Source organism: Pelecanus crispus, chromosome 4, assembly GCF_030463565.1.
Source record: "Pelecanus crispus isolate bPelCri1 chromosome 4, bPelCri1.pri, whole genome shotgun sequence".
NCBI classification, from domain to species: Eukaryota; Metazoa; Chordata; class Aves; order Pelecaniformes; family Pelecanidae; genus Pelecanus; species Pelecanus crispus.
In genome coordinates, this window is record NC_134646.1 from 21,014,021 (window position 1) to 21,039,077 (window position 25,057).

The 25,057-nt window shown below is 48.3% G+C and overlaps 1 protein-coding gene across 5 annotated transcripts; it reads left to right on the forward strand.

Moving 5' to 3' along the window:
* Positions 1–206: 206 nt before the first annotated feature.
* TMEM150C (transmembrane protein 150C) lies at positions 207–23,328 on the forward strand. 5 transcript variants are annotated; one of them, XM_075708800.1, is made up of 9 exons: positions 207–242; positions 5,558–5,679; positions 11,648–11,732; positions 12,815–12,868; positions 12,987–13,019; positions 13,122–13,189; positions 16,827–16,954; positions 19,402–19,579; positions 21,816–23,328. In XM_075708800.1, the coding sequence occupies exons 2-9, from the start codon at positions 5,673–5,675 to the stop codon at positions 22,022–22,024; spliced, it is 762 nt and encodes a 253-aa protein (XP_075564915.1). In that variant the 5' UTR covers positions 207–242; positions 5,558–5,672; the 3' UTR covers positions 22,025–23,328. The 5 variants fall into 5 exon arrangements, with proteins under 5 accessions (XP_075564915.1, XP_075564918.1, XP_075564916.1 ...); XM_075708803.1 differs by having other exon boundaries at positions 11,651–11,732; XM_075708801.1 differs by lacking the exon at positions 207–242 and adding an exon at positions 5,387–5,419.
* The last annotated feature ends 1,729 nt before the right edge of the window (positions 23,329–25,057 follow it).

The following is a 25,057-nucleotide window of genomic DNA, read 5'->3' on the forward strand; positions in this document are numbered from 1 at the left end:
GGCGGTCAGGGCGCTGCGGATTTTACTGCCAACCCGCTCGGCGGCGCCCCTGGGCCGCCCACGGCCGCCCCGAACCCCGGCGGCGGCAGCGGCGGCAGCGGCAGCGGCAGCGGCAGCAGTCCCCGCCCGTCCGGGGCGGGGCGGGGCGGGGGCGGTGCCGGGCCACCTCCCCGGCCCCCTCGGCCCAGCCCGCTCGCCACCGCCGCCGCCGGGGCCGGAGCCAGCACCGCAGCCGCCCGCAGGTAGGAGCCGCCCTCGCAGCGGCTGGGAACGACCCTTGGGAGCGCCAGACACCCTGCCCCCTCCTGTCGCGCTGTCGCCGCCCTGTCGCGCCGCCCCGCGAGTCGTCACTCCCCTTGCCCAGTCGTCCTCTCTCCCCGGTCGTGGTGTGGGTGCCCCCGAAGGGAGGTGGCGGTCGGGGAGCCCCGCACCAGGGGGACCCCCGCCTCGGGGAGCCGGCGAGCTGCCTGCCGCGGCCTGCCACGGGGCTGCGGGGGGCGAGCGCTCCCCTCCCCGGGGGGCTGGCAGCGGGGGCTGGCCCGGCGTGGGGCACCGCAGGTGCTGCAGCGCTCGGGAGGAGCTGAAATGCCAGTGCTGTCGGTCCTGGAGCTTGCTGATTTACGGCAGGTAGATACAGGGTAGATAAGACGAGTAGAGCCACTTGACCCAGGGCCTGAAGTGTCCAGTTATGGAAGAGATCTCTTAGGTCATGATTTCGGCATCCCTCTTTCCCATGAGCCCCTCTGTGGCATCCTTTTGGGGTTGAGGGATGTGATGGTCGAGCTCGGCAGGGCCATTTGCTAGACTGCTGCCAGGACCTCTTCGCACAGGGGTCTGTGGAGAAACTCACCTGCGCTGAGGCTGTGGGGTGGGACAGGTCCTGCCTTCCCCAGATCCTATTGGGATGCCCGACATGCAGGCTGTGTCCCGTTGAATTCCCGTTGAATTCCCAGGAGGGGAAGAGGTTTCGAGAAAGGCTGTTTGGCTCTGCTGTGGCCCCTCAAGTAAGGAAGGGCAAGATCCTGCCTCTGAGATCCTTGCCTCTTGAAAGACAAGCCAATGCTGGGCGCTAATGTCCCAGGGTAATGATGGGGTTGCTTGGGATCTCAGTCTTAGCTTTTTCTTATAGCAGCATGCTTGTGACAGATCTTTGATTCAGAGCCCTCGGGCTACAAAGGTTGAAGAAATTCTGAGCTAATCTTTCCTTCTGCTTTTTTTTTTTTTTTTTTAAAACACATTTTAAACAAAGCTTGTTGGGAAAGTGACCTTAAGCATTGTCTGATCAACATTCACGCAGTCCTTATGCCATAGCAACGTACACATGTATGGTTAATTATGAATAGCAACTCAATATGGAGGAGGGAAGTGTGTGAAAGGTGTATCCCAACACACTGTTTGCCTGTTGTGTCTTGCTCAAATGGATAAAACTGCCTAAAAGAAGGGGACTTGATTCTTGCTGACTTTCTGCCTTTGGATAACAGGGTAAAGAATAGGGACTCATATTTGCTTGACAAACATCTGGCTCCTGTTTTCACTGTTGTACTGTTAAAAGTCAAATTATTTTCTTGTGCTGTTCTTCATGCCCAGCTGTTGGCATTTTCTGAGCCTGGGTGGTGCAAGTCAGTGCAGTTGTTTCATTTCCCCTTTTAAGATTCGTTGTGCTGCAATATTTGCTTTTCAGATGCAGAGCAGGGATGTGTGCTTGCATGAACACCAACATTTTCAATTGTTTTTCTTGGAAGAAATGTCATGTCCACCATTTCCTCTCCTCCCCCAGCCATTTCCAGGCAGCCTGAGATTGCAAGATTGTGGTTTGGCCCAACAGAGACACTTTAAGGTCCCGATCCTGCAGTCCAAGCTGAAACAATGAGCTCCGATTGCAGGATAAGTGGGAGCAAAGAAGCAGAGAAAGGTCTGTGGGAAACGAGAGAGGTGATCCTAAGCAATATATTGGGAGGAATAAACCATGAAGGGGGATAGCTGGCAGGTGAGGAGGCTGCTGCTGTGGTAGAGGGCTTGGACCAGGACTCTGAATGCACGCTCCTCTGTGCCACCGATTTCCTGTGTGACCTCTCAGCAAGCAACTCACTGGCTCTGTTGTCTAAAATGGGAATAATGATTTTTTTTTTTTGCTGTCTCAAGAAGACTTGCAAAGGTCTCTAGGTGCCTGGTTCCCCTCTCCGTGGGTCTGCATAGGTTGCAGAAGCAGTCACCTGAGGTGCAGGGATGAAGGTGGGATGGGAGGGGTGAAAAGGAAGCAAAGCACATTGGGAATAGGTGGAGAGAGAAGAGTGGAGTGAATGGGAGGAGGGAGGAGAGGAAAAGAAGACTTATGAAGCTTCAAAAGCCATGAAAGGAACTGTTAAAACAGTTATAGATTACCTTTCATGGGGGTTTAATGCAATTTTTTAATGCTGAGGTTGTCTCTGGATGGTCGTGCCTGCGAGGGAGAGGTGCCTGCTAGAGCGGCAGCCTCTCTGTAAGAGTGCTGTTTGCTCAGTCAAGAAGTGTTTGCCTTTGGCAGGCATGCAGACCTGGCTCCCTTGGGGAGGGCTGGTCTGGTGTGCAAGAGAGGAGGGAATCCCGCTCTCCACCCTGCCCACCACACAGAAAAGCAGAGGCCTCCTCCCCAGCACCCAGGAGCTGCTGAGCTGTGCTCCCCTGTGGAACAGATGGCATGTTCAGCAAGTCTGGTGGGAGGGGAGGCCGAGGTGCTCCCCGGTGACATTAGGAGAGGTCTGGGCTGCCTCTCCCACAGGGAGCAGCAGGAAAGGAAGAAAAGCCTGGGGAACTTGGGCTGGTTTGCTGCAATGGTGGGGGGAATGCCCAGCATCCTCCTTCTGATTTTCTGAGCTGGGGTGGATCCAGGTAGTTGGGAAGAGAACTTCTACCCTCCCTATCTTATTTCCTGCTCCCTGTGAGGAACTGCTGAGATTATTAGTGGTGGCTGCCTGAGCCAGAAGAGCCAGTGGCCTGTCAGTTTTGGCACCACAGTACTGCAGGAGTGAACTTTGCCTGGATGAGCCACTGGAGATGGCCACAGCTTTGTTAGGAAGAGCCTCCCCAGTGTGGTCTTGGCACAGCTGAATGCTCTTAGAGGTAGTTTAATGTGGTCTCTTGTGCTACAGGAAAGTCTGTCTCTGAAAATATTTAAAAAGACAGCAGAAATTTTAAGCCCTCTGGATGTGATGGAGAGGCTGGTCACAACAGGCTTGTGGGCTTGGCCCCTGTTTAACCTGTGGAGGCTGTTCCCTGGTCCTCTCTGTCTATTGTGTCTGCAACAGGTTTGCATGAAGTGAAACTCTGTACAGCACCTTCCTCCTGTAGCTTACCTGAGTGCCCTGCAAACAGCAGTTTATGGTTACAGCAGCCTGGGAGACTGGTAAATAAATGTAACTAATTCCTACAAATAAGGAATGCTGGCAAGGCAATGATGAACACCACAGAAATGCCTTTGTATGCTTGCTTACCTTGTACTTGTCTCAGGGCAAATGATTTCCACAGGTCTAAGTGGAGCCAAAAGACTGATGTGGTAGTTTGCACCCTTGACACAGAGGGCTACCTTAGACTAATGACAAAAGCCAAGTCATGGGTACTGCATGTCCATTCCTTGTAGCTCACCCTCCGGCCCATTATCTTGTTGCTGCTTTTCTGGGGCTTTGGTGGTTAATACAAAGGGAAGATGACCTCAGTTTGCTATATGAGTAGTGGAGAAGGCATGAGTCTCAGGCTGAAGAGGTTGGTGAGGGAAAAGTACTGAGAAAGCTCAGTGTGTTATGCCATACTCCTGAAAAGCTCACAGGCCTTGGGTGTTTTCCCCATGGCTGACAAGCACAGACTGCTTGGTATTTATGCTTCTGCTGGTGGTGCCCACTGGTACAACCAAAGGAGATGCTGCTTTGGGGACAGTGCACATCTCTTCAAAAGCGTAGAGCTGCAAAGTGCAGTGAAGAAAGGAGCTTGTGCTTCCCAACAGGACAAGAGAGGTGAAAGATGAGGTGAACAGGTGGGAAAAGCCCTGCTTGCACTGCATGAGAAGCTCTGTTGAGTGTTGAACATACTGAATGTATGTTTTGTGTTTGTTGGGGAAAAAACAGTGGCCAAAAAAAAAACCCCAGGGTAGCAAATGGAGGGAAACCTGGAACTGTTCTGGCCTTCCAGAGCACGCACTCTGTCATCCATAAACTACAGGAGAAGGAGACAATATAATCAGGAATAACTGCTCTGCGAAGTTTGCTCTTCTGGTCTTAGTCTGTCTTTTCTTACCTTCAAAGCTATCTGTAAGTCAACATGACATATCTGTCTCTTTCTTTGCCAGGTTTTGCCTCTCTGTTGTGTGTTCTTTGCCACTCCCAACACTTACATTGTTTTCCCGATAATGGGACAAACCTGGGCAGACTTTCTACACCCTTCTGTTGTAAATGTGTGTCTTGGCTTTGCTTGCACATGTACACTGGAAATGCTTCAAAGCATTTGTGTTTTTGGAACTGAGGAGCAAATAAAACACCTCTGCAGACCTCTATCAATCTATTAATACACCATCGGGATCACTGTACCTTATGGGAGGAGAAACACCTGTTCTGCTTGTTACTGGTTCACGCAGTGGTCATTAGATTGGGGTGGTTAAGGTGGAGGAGGATCATTGGACAGCCTGTCTGCACGGTGCCTCAGACTTTCTGGGCTTTGCCACAACATCAGCCTGCATTTGTGTATTACTTGCAGAGCAAGGACTCTTTCCTCACAGCATAGCTGAAGCAAGGAGAGCTTTGCTGTCTTTTATGAGGACATAAATAGCCCTCCTAATTTTCCAGCAACTCTTCACTTTGGGGTTTGGCTGGGACTTTGGAGTAAGTGCCGTTCTCACAAGCATCCCAGACCAAAGGGTTGGCTAATCGTGCAAGGGGAAAATATGTCCTTGTGGCGATGGTGTGGGACTGTGGGGTTGGGTCTGTGTTGAGACTCTCTGCTAGAGACTTCCCTTGCATCTCAGGATAGGTCTGGCTAAAGTGGCCCCAGTCTTGAGCATCTCTGCTCTTGGAGAGGCAGGAACGCATCTGCCCTGGGACGTGGGCAGTCCAATACACTCACACTGCAAGGACTCGTGGGGACGTGTTTCGCGCCTGGCTCATACAGCTCCTGAGGTCGCAAGAAGCCGGGACGGCTGAGTCTTGCAGCGGGCACTCCCAAGCAGAATGGGGTCCTTGGGGCAAACAAACACACAGCACCTGCAAAATGCAGTGCTCCTCAGCTTGCCGAGTCTCGCTCTTGCTGTGAGGCGGCTTCCGGCCAGTTTCACCGCCTGCTGACTCAGCTCTTTCTGTTTGAACCAGATGTTTACTTTCTGCCTTACCCAGTTCCTACCTCTGCCTCCTTTGCCTATTGCAGGCTGAGGGCCACAACTGCCCAAGCCCTGCTCATGGTATGAGTGGGACCTCATGGAAGTCAATGCAGGCTGATGTAGGTGCATGGCTCAGAGCACAGCACTGTCAAAGCCTGCAAAACACCCCTTTTGTCCTAAGGTGGCAAATTATGTTCACTTTTCTTTTATAACATCCAGGAGCCTGGTCTTGAAGCAGTACGTGTCTGGTTTGTATGCCAAGGCAGACTCAGCCCAGAAGAGTTTACAGTCAACATCTCTGGCTGTAACACAGCGGCTCAACACCACTTCCTAAATGGCCTGTAAGTACTCATGTGCGATTGATGGTAAAGGTTGTGTGGCAGCAGGAAGCAGCATACCAAGGGCACTCTTTGAAGGACAGTAGGGTGCAGAGGGGTGACACTGGCCTTGGGACCCGGTGGTGCTGCAGGAGTATGTCTGGGTAGGACACGCTGTTGGTCACATGGTCTTCTTACTAAGGCACTCGTGAAAGGCAGAATATATATATATATTTACAGAATTGATAACATTAACTTCACACAATCCCAAGAGGCAGCTTCCTGGGGAAACTTGGAGGGGTGGCGTGGGCAAGCAGATGCTATTACAGCCTTTTCTGCCCCCGTTTTTTGGTGACTAGAAGGTTTCATTCCTTTGGTGTGCTTTGCCCATCTCCATTAGGCTTGTGTTGGCCAGAGCATTTCATTAGCACGCTGAATGCATTTACAGTGTGTGCAGTGAGACAAGAAATATGTATGGCTGTTTCTGTGGGTGAAAGCATTGCCTCTCAGCATCATTGCAGGATTACTGAAGCATTACTTCCCACATGCGCAACCCAGAGATGTCTTTACCTTTTCCCATTCCTCCGTATAAATAAATGAAAATGGCATTTCTGCACACCCTTGAGATGGTAGGTGGGTACCCAGAGCAAGCAGAGCATCATACCCTGCTGACGAAGGGGATCACTTATTTTCCTGTTACCCCACTATTTTGTTATGCATTTACAAGTCTCCAGCATGCCTTATCTCTCTCATTGTGTACTCAGGCTGGGAACCTTGAGATAAACCTGAAAATGCTCTGCTTTGTTATGTTGGCATTTGTGGCTTGTGGGTGGCAGGTTATGTAATGTGCTGGTTTGTATCTGCTCAGTTACAGTGATTAGGTATCAAGTGACTGTGGTTATTTTTGCTTTTAAAAGTAACAGAGAGCTGTAGTGGACTCCCCCAAAAGACAAATTGCGTTTGTTCCCCTTTGATTATTGCTGACTGGCAGCAATTCTTTATGACTTGCCCTATGTTTTGAACAGCGTCCTCCTTCTCCCAGTGCTTCTGGCTCTGTACCTGTTCTCTGAAGTGACCCAATGGCCTAGCGCTGAGAAATGCAGGAGCGTTGCTCTGGCTTATTATGTAGATTGTGTATGGGCCCTTGAAATTCATCTGCATGCTCTGGTCTTAAAAAAGATGTACGACTGTGTTAATGTGGTAATTTTCTTCTTCCTTACATTCATTTTCTCTGGTGAAAGCAACTTCAGGAAAAGCCTGTAACTTTGCTTGGCAGATGAAATTAAGATGCCCACATTAAATGAACCTTGAGCAGCAGCAGTATGTTTGGTGAGCTGCCTGCTGTAATTGAAAACTGAATTGAAACAGTCTAGGAGGTTCCTGGAGTGTGTGGAAGATAACTTCCTGACAGAGCTGGTAAGTGAGCCTGCCAGGAGAGGTGCCTCACTTGACCTGCTGTTTACAAACAGAGAAGGACTGGTGGGAGATGTCGTGGTTGGAGGCCATCTTGGGCTTAGTGACCATGATATGATAGAGTTCTTGATTCTTGGGGAAGTAAGGAGGGGAGGGGCCAGCAAAACCACTACCATGGACTTCTGGAGGGCAGACTTTGGCCTGTTCAGGACACTGGTTGGGAGTGTCCCTTGGGAGGCAGTCCTGAAGGGCAATGGGGCCCAGGAAGGCTGGGTGTTCTTCAAGAAGGAAGTCTTAAAGGCGAAGGAGCGGGCTGTCCCCATGTGCCGTAAGACCAACCGGCGGGGAAGATGACCGGCCTGGCTAAACAGGGAGCTTTTGCTGGGACTCGGGGGAGAAAAGGAGAGTCTACCACGTTTGGAAGAACAGGCAGGCAACTCAGTAAGAGTACAGGGATCTCGTTAGGTCATGCAGGGAGGAAATCAGAAAGGCAAAAGCCCAGCTAGAACTCAGTCTGGCCCCTGTTGTAAGACATAATAAAAAATGTTTTTACAAATACATTAACAACAAAAAGAGAGCCAAAGAGAATCTCCATTCTTTACTGGATGCTGGGGGGAACATTGCCACCGAGGACGAGGAAAAGGCTGAGGTACTTAATGCCTTCTTTGCCTCAGTCTTTAATAGTCACACCAGTTATCCCCAGGGTATTCAGGCCCCTGAGCTGGAAGACAGGGACAAAGAGCAGAATAAACCCCCCATAATCCAGGAGGAAGCAGTTAACGACCTCCTACACCACCTGGACACTCACAAGTCTATGGGGCTGGATGGAATCCACCCGAGAGTACTGAGGGAGCTGGTGGAGGAGCTTGCCAAGCCACGCTCCATCATTTGTCAGCAGTCCTGGTTAACAGGGGAGGTCCCAGATGACTGGAGGCTTGCCAGTGTGACGCCCATCTACAAGAAGGGCTGGAAAGAGGATCTGGGGGACTACAGGTCTGACAGCCTGACCTTGGTACCGGGGAAGATTATGGAGCGGTTCCTCTTGAGTACGCTCAACAGGCATGTGCAGGTCAACCATGGGATCAAGCCCAGCCAGCATGGGTTCATGAAAGGCAGGTCCTGCTTGACCATTCTGATCTCCTTCTATGACCAGGTGACCCACCTAGTGGATGAGGGAAAGGCTGTGGATGTCATCTACCTGGACTTTAGTAAAGCCTTTGAAACCATCTCCCACAGCATTCTCCTAAGGAAGCTGGCGGCTCATGGCCTAGGCAGGTGTACTCTTTGCTGGGTAATAATCTGTCTGGATGGCCGAGCCCAGAGAGTTGTGGTGAATGGACCGTCCAGTTGGCAGCCGGTCACGAGCGGTGTTCCCCAGGGCTCCGTTTTGGGGCCAGTCTTGTTTAATATCTTTATCAACGATCTGGATGAGGGGATTGAGTGCACCCTCAGAAAGTTTGCAGATGACACCAAATTAGGTGGGAGTGTTGATCTGCTGGAGGGTAGGATGGTCCTGCAGAGGGACCTGGACAGGCTGGACCCATGGGCCGAGGCCAATTGTATGAGGTTCAACAAAGCCCAGTGCTGGGTCCTGCACTTGGGTCAAAACCACCCCATGCAACACTATAGGCTTGGGGAAGAGTGGCTGGAAAGCTGCCTGGCAGAAAGGGACCTGGGGGTGTTGGTTGACAGCCGTCTGAACATGAGCCAGCAGTGTGCCCAGGTGGCCAAGAAGGCCAACAGCATCCTGGCTTGTATCGGGAATAGTGTGGCCAGCAGGAGCAGGGAGGTGATTGTCCCCCTGTACTCGGCGCTGGTGAGGCTGCACCTGTGTCCAGTTTTGGGCCCCTCAATACAAGAAAGACATTGAGGTGCTGGAGTGTGTTCAGAGAAGGGTAGCAAATCTGGTGAATGGTCTAGAGCACAGGCTTTATGAGGAGTGGCTGAGGGAACTGGGATTGTTTAGTCTGGAGAAGAGGAGGCTGAGGGGAGACCTTATTGCTCTCTACAACTGCCTGAAAGGAGGCTGTAGTGAGGTGAGTGTTGGTCTCTTCTCCCAAGTAGCTAGTGATAGGACGAGAGGAAATGGGCTCAAGCTGTGCCAGGGGAGGTTTAGATTGGACATTAGGAAAAGTTTCTTTACTGAGGTAGTCAAGCATTGGAAGAGGCTGCCCAGAGAGGTGGTGGAGTCACCATCCCTGGAGATGTTCAAAAAACATGTAGACGTGGCACTTCGGGACATGGTTTAGTAGGCATGGTGGTGTTGGGTTGATGGTTGTACTGATGATCTTAGAGATGCTTTCCAACCTTAATGATTCTATACTAGTTTTACTTTCATTAAAAAATAATCCAGCTACCAAGCCAGGAAGCATAAATTAATTATTACTCTACCCTTAATTGGTTTAGTGGTGGACTTGGTAGTTTTAGGTTAATGATTGGACTTGATGATCTTAGAGGTCTTTCTCAACCTAAACGATTCTATGATTCTGTGATTCTATGATTCTGTACCAGTCTCCCAGTACCAGACCAATGGCCAACACCAACTAAGGGATGCTGCTGCATGTTGATGGGCTGCGGGAGGTAAAGGCAAGGGCAGTGCTTCTCAGAATAGTTGCAACTGCTACAGCAGGGGCTGTGTGGGGAACAGAGCAGTGAAATGCTTTGTGTTTCCTGGGTGGGAGGAGAGGAATAGAGATGAGATGGGTGGGGAAATCTAGTCCACCCTTGCTGATAATTTCTTCTGATCTGTTGCACCATGCTAAAGATCTGTATATGTGCTGGAGTTGACTGCCTTTTAAATTGATGTACTTAATACTTGCATCGTTTCATGCTCCCTGTCTGCAGTTCTCTCTGCTCCCAGGTGAGGGAAGAGACCTTATCTGATTGCTTTTCTGTCTTTTAATGTTTGCAATTCAGCCTCATTCAAGGTTATCTGTACAGACAGCACCAAATCATCGCCTCATGGTTTTGTGCAAGTGTGGTGTGGCTCAGGGTACTGCAAGGGTGTTGTTTTGTACAGGAAGACAGGACAGCTGACCTGTAGGGGCAAGCGTGAGGCTGCCATGCCTTCTGCAGGGTCTGGGGAGTCTCACCTCAACTTCTTCAGCCTCTGCCACCATGGGGCAGGGCAGGAGTCAGGGGCTGGGGCCCTGAGCAGTGTCCAGCCAGCACTGCCTTTGCAGCCCTGGGCTGTCTTGAGGGAGTGGTGAGCTGGGGGCTGGCTGTAACACAGTGAGGGTGCTTACTCTCTTCTGTAGGCCCTCACGGGGGAGGGGGGAGAGAGCAGGGCAGCAGCCAGAGAGACTGCGGCTCCTGTGCTCCAGATGTAGGAAGGCCAGGGGAGCTGAGAGGAGGAGGATGACAACGTGGGTGCTTTCTTCTTTGGAGTAAAGGGAAGAGTCATTGTTTTAAGGACCTGGATGAGGTAACTGAGCTGCAAATACAAGCAGGCTGTAGTGAAAGGCCATCATGTCCAAGCTGCCCTGGCACCCCAGGGTGCCTTGCTGGCCTGTGGGGACCTCAGTGATCCCAGGAATGCCTGCCCTGTAGCAGGCTATAGGAGGGAGGAGGAGGCAGAGCACAGGGGCCACAGGTGCTGCTGCTCTGGTGAAAGTAAAGCAAGTGCTGGAGCCATGAGCCTAGCATTGTTCACTCTCTGTGTCTCTTGGCTGTGCTGGTGCCTGGAGGAACATTTATGGAGGAGGACAGGGCATGAGGAAATATTTGATCTGTTGTCAAAGGATTCACAGGGAGACATAGGACTCTTGTGTCCACAGCACAGCAACATAGCAGAGCTTCTGAACTGCGTGTGTTACAGGAACAGCCCCAGCATCTCAGATGCTCATCCAGAGTGATCTTGCCTGGAGGACAAATGCTTCCTTAGGAGGTGGTGTATGCAGCATCCTTACGCCCCATGCAGGATTTCACAGTGCCTACATGTCAAGAGCTGATCCTGTTTGTAACACCTCGTCCTGACAGTACTCTGGGTGCTGGCGCTGGAGCTAGGCTCCGCTCTGGGTGTGGACGAATGCTATTTTTAGCTGATTCCTACAGCCAGGATGGGAGCTGGTTGTGTGCTTTGTGGGGATGAGGAGACAGCATGTGCCTCTTTCTCCCTTCATGCTGCAAGCTTTGCTGAGGCAGCGTGTGTGGAATTGGTAATGACACTGGGAAGGAGGCTGCCTTGCCTTGTGCCTATGGGAAGTAGCAAGGAATTAGGGCTGTAGGTCTTGCGGTGTCACCTTGTGCAAAATGCTTAAGAAAAATACTTTGAAAACCACTCAAATTCTGTAGGTGTGTCTGAAAAGTCTCCCCCTCCACATCTCCAGGCTGTTTGTGCCTTGATTTTTATGCACAGTGTGGATGATGCTGCCTGTGTGCAGCAGCTTAACCCCTTACGCCAGTAATGACAGTATGAGAGGTCTGCAGCACCTGCTGCCTGGCCATTAGGAGCTTGATCTTGGGATGCTTTGGCACCTGCTGTGTGGATGCTCTTCCTGCTTTCAAAAGAGAGGGGTGCCAAAGCAGGTGGGTACCTCTGCCTTCTTTCTTTTGTTTTTACTTTGTTCTTTTTTTCTAGCAGGTATGGATGGGAAGAAATGCAGTGTGTGGATGTTTTTACCTCTTGTGTTTACCCTGTTTACATCAGCTGGATTATGGATAGTGTAAGTTATCTCCTGCTGGTTATTTGGGAGAGCAAGGTAGGCTGGGGCAGTCAGAAGTACCATTTTGGTGTGGGCTGCATCTCGGTATGGAGAGTCCTTTGGGGATGCTCTGTCCTTGAGTTACTATGGGACTGGGAAGGCACATGATAGGGGCAGGTGCCAGTCCGTGCCAGTTCACAGCTTGGAGGATCACATTTTTATCCCTGAGTTTCTGTGCTCCCCAGGCCAAGTTTCTGACCTTGCCTTCTTCCTGGCACATGTTACTGGGCCTGAAAAGAGACAGACAAAACTGCAAAAATTCCCTTTCATCACGTTTTCTTTGAATGACTCAGCAGAGCTCTTCGAGAAGCACTTAGGCCCTGCTTTGGGGTGCGAACTCAAAATCTGCAGCATCCAGCACTGCACTGACAATCTGCCAGTGGCTTAACGCTGACAACCTCACTTTCTCTCTAACACTTCTTACCAAAATGCACACAAGACATGCATTTCCCTGAGCTGGGCTCTCTCCAAGCATGCAGGCAGACTGCAGCATGAATTTGGGAGCGGTAAGTGTGCGATCAGCAGCTATGCTCAGCCTGAGAAGCTGAGCATAGTTTAGGATATGTCTTTGGCCATGGTCTGTGGATGTTATTTTTCAGCAGCAGGGGCAGCTTAAGCCATTAGTCTGACCCCTATTGCTTGTTCTTCTTCTTGTCCCATCTCCTCTGTTTGTATTAAAACAGGTTTTGTGACAGGGGGACCATGGTAAACCAGATGAATCAAATTATTCAGATTAAAAATGAAACACTTCCCTGGTTGGTTATTTTTAAGGCAGCTCAGTTCAGTGACCCTGTTTGTCTACCTGACCACGCAAAACAGATGCAACACAAGGGAAGACACATAGTTAGGCCAGGAAGTGAGCAAAACTGCCTGCTTGAGCCGAGAGAAACACAGGCTGCTTCCAGCAGATCCTGCCACTGGGCTTTGAGACACTTAATGTGTTGTTTGAGTGATATTTGGAATTGCAGCCAGGACGAGGTTTTACACTGTTTTAATATTTTTCTTTTTTTTTTTTTTTCCCTTTTTAAAATTTTTTTTGACAGGTACTTTATAGCAGTGGAAGATAACAAAATTCTTCCACTAAATGTACCAGACAGGTAAGAGCTGGTTGTGGCTTTACATTCAATCACTTGTTTCTTTAAAATAATAAACCAATGAAAGCTAAACGGGAAAGAAAATCTTGAATCTTTGTTCCTATGCATTTATGTCTCTCAGGAAACCTGGTTCCAAAAGACCACCTTATATAAGGTAAGTGAATGATTTTCTTCCAATTACAGTTCTGATTAATGGTTGTTATTTATGTTTCTTTGCCATCCCAGAGTTACAATGATACACTTTATATTTTCCAAGTATTGCAGGTGACACACCTCCTGCAAGCTGTGTGTTTAGCCAAGTCATGAACATGGCAGCATTTCTAGGTAGGAACCACAAGGGGAATGTTTCTTTCTCTCTTATAATTTGTTTTAAGAAGTCACTAAAACATAAACAACATTCCATATGTATTGTTCTTGAATCTGATGATGTGAAATCATTTAAACTGTGATTACTACTAAGACAGTATTATTTTGTCTTCATTTGTAGAAAGACAGAATGAAGTTGGATGCATTTGAAATTTATCGGCTTCTGATTTATTCTCATGTTTTTAATTGTCTCATCTTAGCCTTGAATCTGTGTGACTGTTTTTCATTATATGGTGGGTTTTTGTTATAAGCTGTGAATGTGAGATAATTGCATGGGAATATTGGCAAATGCAGCAACTGATTATGCAAAATATCATCCATGCTGAAGTCCTCCCTACCCCACCCCTTCCTAAATTCCATTACTAAATCTGTGGAAGTTTACTGGCATTTTCCAGCAGTGGAAGTAAGAGGGGAAACACCACAAAGAGAAGAAATATCTGAAAAGTACTTGAAAAAAGATGTCTGTCTTTGGTTTTTAAAACTGTTACCTTCACCTGTATGTACTTTGAGAAAATTATCCCAAACTTAAATAGTAAATAATTCGTTATTTTAACCTTGAATTGCTCTTCTTTAGTAGTACTTGCATTTATCTTTTTCTATATGGGGTGATTTGTTGTGCTTTCAGTTTTGCTCTGAGCTATTCTTTTGAGGTGTGGGTTCCACCCCTGCTGCCTGTGAAAGGCACGATGTTTCTTTTCAGAAACCTGGGAAATTCAGTTGAATTGAGCTTTGAAATTAATCCGGACCTGTACATGCACGAGTAAGATACCTTAACAATCTTAATCTGACATAATGAAAATGACGCTTGGGATGTAAAACCTGGTAAAATATGTTTAATCATGAACCTTGACATGAGCTTCCTTACTTTCAAGTACCAAGAACAATGCAATCATCAGGCACAGTCAGCATGGGTTCACAAAGGGAAAGTCCTGTTTAACTAATTTGATATCCTTTTATGATAAGGTCACCGACATAGTGGATGAAGGGAAGTCAGTGGACGTGGTTTTTCTGGATTTTAGTAAGGCTTTTGATACTGTCCCTCACAGCATCTTTCTGGACAATTTGCCCAACTGTGGGATGAGTGTGTTTATGGTGTGCTGGGTGAAGAACTGGCTGAAAGGCAGGGTTCAAAGGGTTGCAGTGAATGGGGCTACATCTGGCTGATGACCAGTCACCGGTGGTGTTCCTTAGGTCTCAGTCCTACAGCTGGTTCTGTTCAATATTTTTGTCAGCAATCTGGATGCAGGAGTTGAATGCACCATTAGCAAGTTTGCTGATGATACCAAACTGGGAGGTGCTGTTGACTCCCTTGAGGGATGAGAGGGATGCAGAGGGATCTAGATTGATTGGAGCATTGGGCAATCATGAATGATATGAAATTTAACAAGTCAAAATGCCGGATTCTGCACATACGATGGAGTAACACTGGGCACAAGTGTAAACTGGGAGAGGAGCAGCTGGAGAGCAGCCCTGCAGAAAGGGATCTGGGGGTGCTGGTTGACAGCAGGCTCAATATGAGTCAGCAGTGTGCCCTGGCAGCCAAGGCGGCAAACTGCATCCTGGGGTGCATCAAACACAGTATAACCAGCTGGTCAAATTAGGTGATTATCCTGCTGTGTTCAGTAATGGTATGGTGTCACCTTGAGTAGTAGTGTGTGCAGTTCTGGGCCCCACAATTTAAGAAGGATGTGAAGGTCCTTGAATGTGTCCAGAGGAGGGCAGCAAAGCTGGTGAAAGGGCTGGAAGGTATGTCCAGTGCAGAGCGGCTAAGGACTTTGGGTTTGTCTAGTTTGGAGAAAAGGAGGCTGAGGGGTGGCCTCATTGCTCTCTACAGCTTCTTGAGGAGGGGAGTTGGAGAGGGAGGTGCAGATCTCTTCTCCCTGGTATCCAGCAGTAGGACATGTGGGAATGGTTCAAAGCTGTGCCAGGGGATGTTTAGACTGGACATTAGGAAGCATTTCTTTACCGAGAGAGTGGTCAAACACTGGAACAGGCTTCCTAGAGGGGTGGTCGATGCCCCAGGCCTGTCAGTGTTTAAGAGGCATTTAGACAATGCCCTTAATAACATGCTTTAACTTTTGGTCAGCTCCTAAAGTGGTCAGGCTGTTGGACTGGATGATTGATGTAGGTCCCTTCCAAATGAAATATTCTATTCCATTCTATTCTATCTCTGCTTTGTGGATAAAGCCAAGCTTTCCTCTGCTGTATTGGGTGCTTCTGAGAGCTGCTTTTAGCTTGTACCTCTGGCCACCTTAGTTGTGTCAAAGCCCTTGCTATAGGAGAGGAAAACTATAGAAACCTGCTAGAAACATAGGCATTACTGAATATTGAAAATGCCATTGTTTTGCACATAATGCTGGAAGGTGTCCTTTTAATTTCCTTTTGTCATTCCCATCAGTATTTTAGGAAAAGATCACATAATTCCTGCACATGAGCTCAAGTAGTCACAGTGTGGCTGTCCCAAACAATTGCCTGGGGATGAAAAACACAAATTCTCTTTTGGGGGGAACAAAGTTCTCTTGTTTTCAAGGATTTGGAGTGGATTGATTCACTAGAGCAAATTGTGAGAGAGTAAATGCAAACATCTGTTGCAGTTTGGATAAAAGTGGATATTTTTCACTTAGAGTGCCCTTATTTTTCTAAAACGTGTTTTTGGTATTATACCAGAGTTTTTGTGGAAAATATAGATCTAATTTGTTAACACACACAATTTACAACAATATGACCTGCATGCTATCAGTTTGAGCATAAGCATAAGGAGGTGTTCGGCAGCAACCAGCAAATTTCCCTGTTCAACTAAATTGCTTTTTAGTGGTCTGGTTTGAATCCCATCTGAACACCAACTGATTGCCTGGCTTTCTGTGTTGTTCCATGCAGCATTCCCTAGAGAGGGCAAGAATATACAATGTGAATATCTCCTGAGCTTATTTCATGTCATATATGATATATCATGTATCATATATATCATGTATCATATCATAGCGCTTGGGCTAATTGTAAGCTTGGAAGGACTGCTCTCCCAGTCTTCACAGAAAATTAGTGCAATATTTTGGCTTACGTTCATAGCACCAGTAACTTGTTCCAGAGGAGGCAAAGAGGCAGTGGGCATTATGGTAAAACCTGCAGAAATACGTGTGTGCCATTCATATATTTTCTAATACAGGTGGGGTTTGACGTACCTCCTCCAAGAGAGCTCAGTGCTCGTAAGTGAACTGAAACTTGATGCAAGCCCAGCTGCTGCAATGTGAATGCATGATGTTTATGTGGTAGACTATGTGCTGGGAGCTTCACAGGCAAATAGGAAGGTGCTCTTCTTTCCCCCAGAAAATTTGCAACCCAACTCCTAGACAAAACATAATGAGAAAAGGAAGCATGGGAGCTCGGCACAACTGGATAACAAGCAAAACGCTTACCGTGCTTAGTCTTGTCCAGGACTAAGCGGGAGGGGGCCATGGAGAAGCACTAAGCTAGCCAGCCTGCAGAGAGCTCTCTCCTCTGGGTGGAAAGAGGGTGAGAGGTCCGTGAGCCCCCAGCCAGGTGGTTACTGCAGCGTGTTCTACCTAATGACACACCTTGCATTCTGTTTCCCTCTCAGCGCTTGTCGTGGCTGTCCTGCGCTTCATTCAGCTGAAGCCGAAGGTACTAAACCCTTGGCTGAACGTCAGCGGCTTGGTGGCGTTATGCTTGGCCTCTTTCGGGATGACCCTACTCGGCAACTTTCAGGTACTGCACTCCAGGCTTGGACTGCTGCATCTGTGCTATGAGGTTCCTGCTTTTCTAGCAGATCTGCTTAGGTCTTTGAACTACCTGTGATGTGAGCTCAGGAGATAACGTGTCTGGCTGTGCCCCAGCCATCCTTGTACCTGCTCTGCCACCTCTGTCTGCTGCTTATGTGGCTCCAGTGACATGCTGGGATGAAGGTCCACAATAATTTTTCATGTATTCCCAGCACGATTTGCACCTGCGTGCTTCCACTTGACCTGCCAAGAGCCAAACCAGGGAACCCGTTGAATCTCTTGAGCCCTGGGGATTGGCACAGATGGTCCTGGGTGAAAGGATTGAGCTGGAAGTTTATGTACACATCTGTGCGAATAGCTGAACATCTGCCCATACTGATTTAGCAGACAGTTCAATGTCCTTCATTTAAACATACGTTGTTTAAATCTACCTCCCACTTGTCAGACTGGCCATGAGAGGGACAGAGCAGAGGAGTGCTATGACTTCTGCTAATGTGATGGGTGCCTGGATGAGGTCCCTCCAATTCTCAATCTGTTCTGCAACATTATACAAACAAACAAGGTGTCAGTGCCAGAACGTTGCTCTGTAGGGTTGGGTGTCCACTGTGATCATGAGTGTGTCTATTAGGTCTGCAGTGAAAATCAGGGCATTAGAGTTAGTGGCATTTGGGTTTTCCCATCCCTTTGCTGTCTCTGATGCTCTGTTTCTCACTGGGGTGCAAGTAATGACCCCCAATTATGGCAGGGACTGAGAAGGGTCAGTGTAGGCTGGCTTCTTGCCTGGCTTTGCAGGCAGGGAACTGTTTTTCCTGCCAATACAGAAAAGGTACTTGTTTTGTGAAGGGTGAGTACCTGTTTGGGTTGTGGAGCAATTGCAGGAACTTTGTGTCCTCTACAGTTGTCTCTTCTTTTTTTTTTTTTTTCTTTTTTTTTTTTTTTTTTGAAGGAGGTGAGAGATAATTTGACTGTTTTGGACCTGGTCTTCCTAACTCCACAGCACAAGCCAAAAACTTGGAGTCTTGTTTTTTCACAAGAGCTTCCCAGCTAGGAACTATGAGGCTTTTGTAGCAGCCTTGTCTAGGTGTGAGAAGAGTATTTCTAGTACAGGGCAGACACTAGGAAGCAGTTTCAACCTCTCCCTCCCTTTTTCAGTCCTCAAAGCAAATGATTGTTATTTAAAAGTGGATATATTGAATCATGCCTGATTATAAATTCTGAACTAATTATCTACTCCTTGTTAGTTACCTGTATCCTTGCTTAGATCTTTTGCCAAACCATGAAAGCATGTGAGAGACCTTAGTCCATGCTTTTCCCTGCCTGACTGCTAAGATGAATGTGGCATTAAATCATATTTCTGGAGAATTACAGATTGGGTGTGTTAGAGGGGCATTATGGCTGTGAGTCCCTTGCAGTGCAGGCTACCTTGGGAAAGGCAGCTCAATCCCATTTTTGCCTGTACTATGATTTGGACCTACCCTGAAAAAAAACTCAAGGTAGGGAGGAGAGGGGAGAGATTGGTGGAGGCACAGTAACTAGACTGTTATCTTGTAGATTGTGTCTTGTTTGATGGGAATTTGTTAAATCGCCAAACAGGAATCAAGGCTGCAGTGAGGAATTACAGACTGCTGGTTTCTTTTCTAGAAAAGCCTCAGAGGCAGAGGGAAAAGGGACATTGTTTGGCTTAAGTCTTGTCCGTGCTGGGCTTTCTGAATGGATTTGCAGCCTCAAGGGATCTCTGCAGATTCTTGCTCATTGAACCTGGCTGCCCTTTTGCCTTGCAGTATTGCACAGTCACTGAGTCCCATGAGATATGGGAGCCCAAGGAACAGAGAAGCACTTGCACTCCAGAGGTTGGGTTCATATTGCCTCAGACCCCAATGGTTGAGGATGGGCAGGAGAGGGAACAGGCAGTCAAGCTTTTTGGTGGGAGAAACTTGCCAAACCAGGAGCATGTGTCTATGTTTTGGCTTGTGCTAGCTCGATGGAGGTGTCAGGGCTCTGGCTACCCTCTGCCCCATGCAGCACTGCTCCATGCGGCTGGCACTTGAAGTCTGCACAGTTTGCTTCCATTGCAGGGAGCTGTACAAGACCCCAGTGGGTTGTCTTTGCGCACTGGCCATCACATTAAGCCAGGGAAGGATTTATTTCTGAGCTCTGTGTTGGTAAGTCTTGTCAGGGAGCTGTGGAGGCAGTCCCCAAGCAACTGCATTTTCCACTGTGCTTGGACTTTGGGCAGAAGATCTACTTGACTGTGACAGCTGTCAACTCATCTCAGTTATGTTACACCTTAGACCTCTGCCAGAAGAAATGATACTGCATCTCTGTCTCACACCCCAGTGATTCCCACTCTCCTCTATCCCACCGCAGCAATCCAAGATAGCTAGCAGATAATTCCTGTTGCATCCAAACAATCACAATTTTGTTTGTTCGTAGCTTTCCAATGATGAAGAGATCCACAATGTGGGCACATCACTGACCTTTGGCTTTGGGACCTTGGCATGCTGGATCCAGTCTGCCCTCACCCTCAAGATCAACCTCAAGAACGAGGGACGGAAAGTCGGGATTCCACGGGTCGCCCTGTCGGCCAGCATCACCCTTTGCGTGGTACTCTGTATCCTTTTGTCCCATTCCCTGGGAAGCCAGGTATCATACATGTCCAACACTCTCTGCAGCAGGGAATGTTGGCTCTTCTCACACCCATCCTAGGATCTCAAAGCATTTAGAATGCTACTCAGCTTGTCTTCGTGGCATTATCCTACAATTGGCTCATTTTGCTACTTGTGTTTTACCAGGATGCACTGCTTCACAGATGGGCTCACTTCCTTCATAAGTATTTCTAAAACTTCCTAGTGATATCCAAAGTGGTTACAGTATGGAATAGCATCCATCCAATTTAATGGCACCACTGCTTACCTACACAGTAGCATTTAAGATTATGTAAAACACTGAGATAAAAATTCTCAGGAGAACAAAGGAACAAGGGAAAAAATCGGGTTTCTGAAGATGAGAAGATTTTGATGTGTTTATTGAAATGTGCCAGGGTGCTATATCCAGCTCTGCCTTTTAAGATGGTTATCTCAGTCAAGAGCTGCTGCGTCATGTGGACTTTGGGTAAGACTAGGTGCTTTACAAATGGGATTTGGGCTGTGGGGTCTATGGTTGCTCAGACTGGATGTGCGTATGGCTTCCTCTCCACCTTGTGCCTGTCAGCCCCACTCCAGCCCTTCTGTTTGCACCAGCACTCATGTGCCCTGGGTGTTTGTTTAGGGTGGATCCATTCACAGCATAGTTGCATCAACGTTAGTGCTGGGATAAGCAAGAGGGCGGGAATAAAGGTCAAGGAATAGACTAATCACCCTCTTTGGGGAACAGCCTGTTCTTAAAACAATTCTTTTGTCACTTGGCTGGTTTTGAATATTTCAGCCAGTGGCCAGGGGAATAGCAGATTGGTGTGAAGAGGTACTGTCAGTTGCCTCTTAAGCTTCCTTGGAAAAATTTGTAGCTGAGGTGTACATAATGTGGGAGTTTGCTCGTTTCTTGTGGTGCTCCCATCCTCCCCTTGCCCCAAGCCCATAGCTCCCCCAGGGTGTGTCTGGGGTAGGGCTGCATGCGAGGAGCTGGGCTGGGCTCCTGCTGCGCTGCTGTCTTTGGAGGTTTCTGCCAGGCTGGGAGCAGGAGCAGCTGGGTAAGTGAGGGCTGCTCCTGTACTGACATGCTGGGTGCTCCCAGCCCAGCCCTCCCTAGCCAGCTGCTTGGCACTGAAGGCCTTGGGCCCTCTGTGGAGGGGGGCAGGCTGAGGCAGGAGTCCCATTCCCCCCACATCCCACATTGGCTTTGCAAAGGCTTGGGGCTGGCCCCCAATCCCATGCAGTTTGTGCATAACCCTTGCACTACAGGGAAGGTAGAAGATCCTTAAAGCCAGACACAGAATGATGGTTGCTGAAATGAAGCTTTGGCTGCTTACACAACGTCCAAAATGAAAAGTCTCCGATTATCTGCTTTGTGCAGTTAAAGCATAGGAGAAGCTGTTTGTTTTACCTGTGAAGATCATGCATTCCTGGAGTGCAGAGGAAATCCTGAGAGACAGGAGAGCCAATAGGTTTAGAGATGTGCATTGGGCAAGGGCAGGTCCCCAGCTCAGGAAGGTGTCCTCTGCTTTAAGGGAGCTGCAAATTGCTTTTATGGAGTACTCCAACAAAAACCAAGGGACAGCAGTGAGACCCTGATGCCAGGCAATATATGGTCCAAGCATGACGTGGTACATGAGCCTGGAGGACAGTTTCTGGTTCTGACAGCGTTCTTTCTCCTTTCAGTATAACATCCCATACTGTGTAGACTGATGCTTCCGGATTTCACAGAAAGGGATGATTTTGCAGGTGATATAGAGAGAATGAAAGATTGCACAGTGTAGACTGAAAGGTGTTCCCATTGCCTGCGGCGCAGAGATCTGATCCAGTTCCCACTAGGAGGCTCCTGGCAGGTAGGGGCCCACAGCCAGATCCCCAGTTTGCTGGCTCTGTCACTGGCTAGTTGGATGTTCAAGCAAGTCATTGACTTCTGTGTGCCTCGCCTAAGTCTTTCCCTCTGTAAATGTTTATCAGCCTGAAGTGGGATCAGGAAGCCCTGGTCCGTATAGGAGAGCTGCTGCACTCCATGGGCATTGTTGGACACCTGACATTCCTTCCATTTCTGGCACCACATTCACGCTCTCCTGATGATAGCTGGCTGGGTTGACTGTCATCTGGCTGCCTTTGATTGTTAAGATTTTATTGTCTTCCCTGTTGGCTTTCTGTCATCCTGGTCGGTGTCTCTGCTTGCACTAGTTCTCCTTGACTTTCCTCTTCCAGATTTCATCCTAATGGCACAGGGCATCCACATGCATGCTTCTAGGATCCAGTGGGGCCTGGTGATGTGCTTCCTGTGCTACTTTGGCACCTTTGCAGTGGAGTTCAGGCACTACAGATTTGAGATCGTTTGTTCTGAGTACCAGGAAAACTTTCTGAGCTTTTCTGAAAGCTTATCGGAAGCCTCTGAGTACCAGACAGACCAGGTGTAGCCTGTCCTCTGGTGTGTGGGGGGGGCAGGTGTGGTCTCATGGGTTAAACATGACCTCATTTACACTTTTTTGATGAGTTTGTTTTCATGTGCAATCATGACAGTATTGCCAAAGGGCTTGGAGGGTGGCTGTCTCATTAAAAGCCAAACAAAAATAGCTGTCTGCTGGAAGAGGAGTGGATCCTTCTCAGCAGCAGCATCAGAAAGCACAATGTTTAGTTTGTGCTACCAGTGACTCTTTCTGAGTGGCTCTGTCACAGTCCTGTTCAAAACATTGAACAGCCAGTCCCCACAATGCCCCTCCAAGACAGGCACTCCTCAGCCTGTTCTGCAGAGGAGGACATGAAGGAAACGGACTTCTCTGGGCACCAGGAGTCTTCAGGAGTCACCGTTTCCCGAGTCACCAGACTGCATCTTTCATGTGTTTCTTGTGTTGTTTTCTTTGCTGCCAACTGGTGTAACTTAATAGGGTGAGAAAGAGCATCTGTTTCTTCTGGACTTGGAATCGGGCAGTGGAAGACCCCAACTGACTGGATTTTATGGCAAACAGGCAGGGATTTCTTCCAGCCTGGAAAGCAGCCTTCTCTCCAGGTTTGGGAGAAACTGTGTTGTGATCAGGAAGCAAGGCTTGGCTGATGCTGCCTTGTAGCTGGGCAGACCATCCGCAGGCCAAAGGAGGTGGCACAGCAGGGTGCTGTGCTTGGCTTCCTGTTTCAGACTCAACGGTGGGGACTGGTGAAAGCGAGGTGCTGAATTAAGATGGGAATGCCTGTGTGCTCTGAAGATGACTCAGAAAAGGCTGCTCTTGTGTGTAGTGCTTCCACCACATATTGTGTGTAATATTTCAAAAGCTGGGGTTTTTTTGTTCACTGAGGGGAAAAAACATTGTGTTGGAGACACTGGGCTCACCTGCAATGAGAACTGAACCATTGCAGGTGGTTCTGGGCATAGGGTTTGTTTTTGCTCCTTGTGCACTTAGAAGTCAAACTTCAGACACACTGACACTAGGCCTGGGCTCTAGACCCCTCAGTGTGGCCAGTTGTCCTGAATGGAGTCTGCCACAGGTTTAAGCAGGCTTCCAAGGTGCAGGGAGGCAGTTCTGCTCTGAGATTGGGTGATGTGGCCTGAGGGTTGGAGGTGCAGGAAGGGAACAGCAAACCCAGAATGGCTTCTCCCTCCCTGAAAGGAAGTTTTCAAATGGAAGGTCTGTTTTCAAAGAAAAAGCAGGAGCTCAAAGCCCCTGTTTGAAAACCTGATTTTGGGAAGGCTTTTGTATTGGCTGGGCAGAGGAGCGATGGGAGTTGCTTCTCATGAACATGGCTCCTGTCTTCCTCCACAAGTCAGGCTCAGCTTAGGTTTGCATCTTGTCTGAGCTGCAGGAAAATAAGCAGAAATTAAAACAGTGGCAAAAGGCATTTGCAGGGGAACTTGTACCGCACCATGGCATTTCCAACAGAGGGAAAAGGCATGAGGGCATTCAGTCGTCTGCAAAGGTCAGAGGCCTCTTCTGAAAGGAGAAACAGTTGAGAAAAATTTCTGTCAAAACTAGTATAAGTAGAAAGCTTTCAGCCAGCCCTTTACTTTGTCTTCTGTGGGCCAAAATTTGTTCTCAGGCAGCTGTGTTATAAATCCAGAGCATCTCCAGGCAACAGAGGGTTGTCATCGGACTGCTGAAGGCCTCCTCCTTGTAGCTGTGTCATTAGTGGGAAGCTTTCCTGGAGGGACGTGCTGAGGGTGGCCCAAGGGCACAGCAGCGTAAGGCACAGGGCTCTCCTGCAGCCCATCAAGGGAGCTTCTCCTGGGTGAGGGCAGGAGGGGACAGCCTAGAAAAGATGCAGGTGGGGATCCTCTTACATGGGCACACACACTCAATGCATATGGAGCACAAAATAGTGATTTGTTTTAAGGGTGTTTTACTGTAAATAGTCCACTGTGACTTTTTTTTTAAATCAATTAATACTTTCCGTTTATCATTTTATATTTTGTAATATATAAAGGAAAAAAAAAGGTGATGTTTGTGATTTTTTTTTTAATCTCTCTCCTTTTCCTATATGCAATCCAACTGAACTTCAGGTTTTTGGTGATAACTCTGTACATTTCTTAGAGTATTTCTAATGGCACATTTCAGTACAACTAAATGACAACTGATACACACTGAAACATGACCACTAAATAAAGTAGTTTTATGGAGAAAGTGAGTTTTATTTTTGTCCCCTACCCCATGCATAGCTTTCTGATGGCAAAGGCAAAACAAAAGGTATTTACAGTGTCATGATTAAAATTAACACTTAAGGAAGCCAGGGACTATTCAGCCATGCGGATACACTTGTTGTAACAGTGCTAATTAGCAGGCTCGTTCTAGGAGGAGGATCACACTCATGACACAGCCCAGAAAGGCATCCAGACTAACTGCCTCACAGCCTTACACACTACCATCAAAATGTTAGAAGGGCAATGCTGGCATGATGTGGTTTCCTCCCAAAATGCCTTTCTCTTGCTTCACCTCTACACAGCAGCCTCCCCCAACAGGGACAGCTGTAGGGGTAGATCAGAGCTCAGGAAGGCAACACATGCGTTAGTATTCTGTTTTGGCCAAGCTCAAGCACAGCCACGCAGAAACAAGTAAGTAGCAAGTGACACCCATGCACGAAGTGCCAGCAGCAGGGAACTGGGATTTCAGACTGCCCCTGCTTCCACTATTACTAGGTATAACCTAGCTGTGGCTCTCACTCCTGCACCCCCACTGAGCCCCTACTGAAATTGTAAGACGGTCAGGGAGGTAATCAGCTTCCTTGGCAGGACAGGGTTGTCTGCCTTAAAGAAAGGACCAGGGAGGGCAAAAGCAGGAAAACAAAGCGTTCACAGGTTTAAAAAACGAGATTTGTCTTTAGGTGCTGGGATCACTGGTCATAGACAGAAAGGCTAAATACTGGAATGGAGTGAACACAATGAAAGCAAATTTGTGGGTTTTTTTTACTACATCAGGAAAAGCTCCATGACCATCTGATAGAAATTGGCACAGTTCAGGTAGGGT

Excerpts from the sequence above, each read along its gene's own strand:
- TMEM150C (XM_075708799.1), top strand. The coding sequence starts at position 12,474 with ATGGTAAACCAGATGAATCAAATTATTCAGATTAAAAATGAAACACTT. Across the intron at positions 13,190-16,826 it reads GAACATGGCAGCATTTCTAG|CGCTTGTCGTGGCTGTCCTG; the intron begins GTAGGAACCACA and ends TTTCCCTCTCAG. Across the intron at positions 16,955-19,401 it reads CCCTACTCGGCAACTTTCAG|CTTTCCAATGATGAAGAGAT; the intron begins GTACTGCACTCC and ends GTTTGTTCGTAG.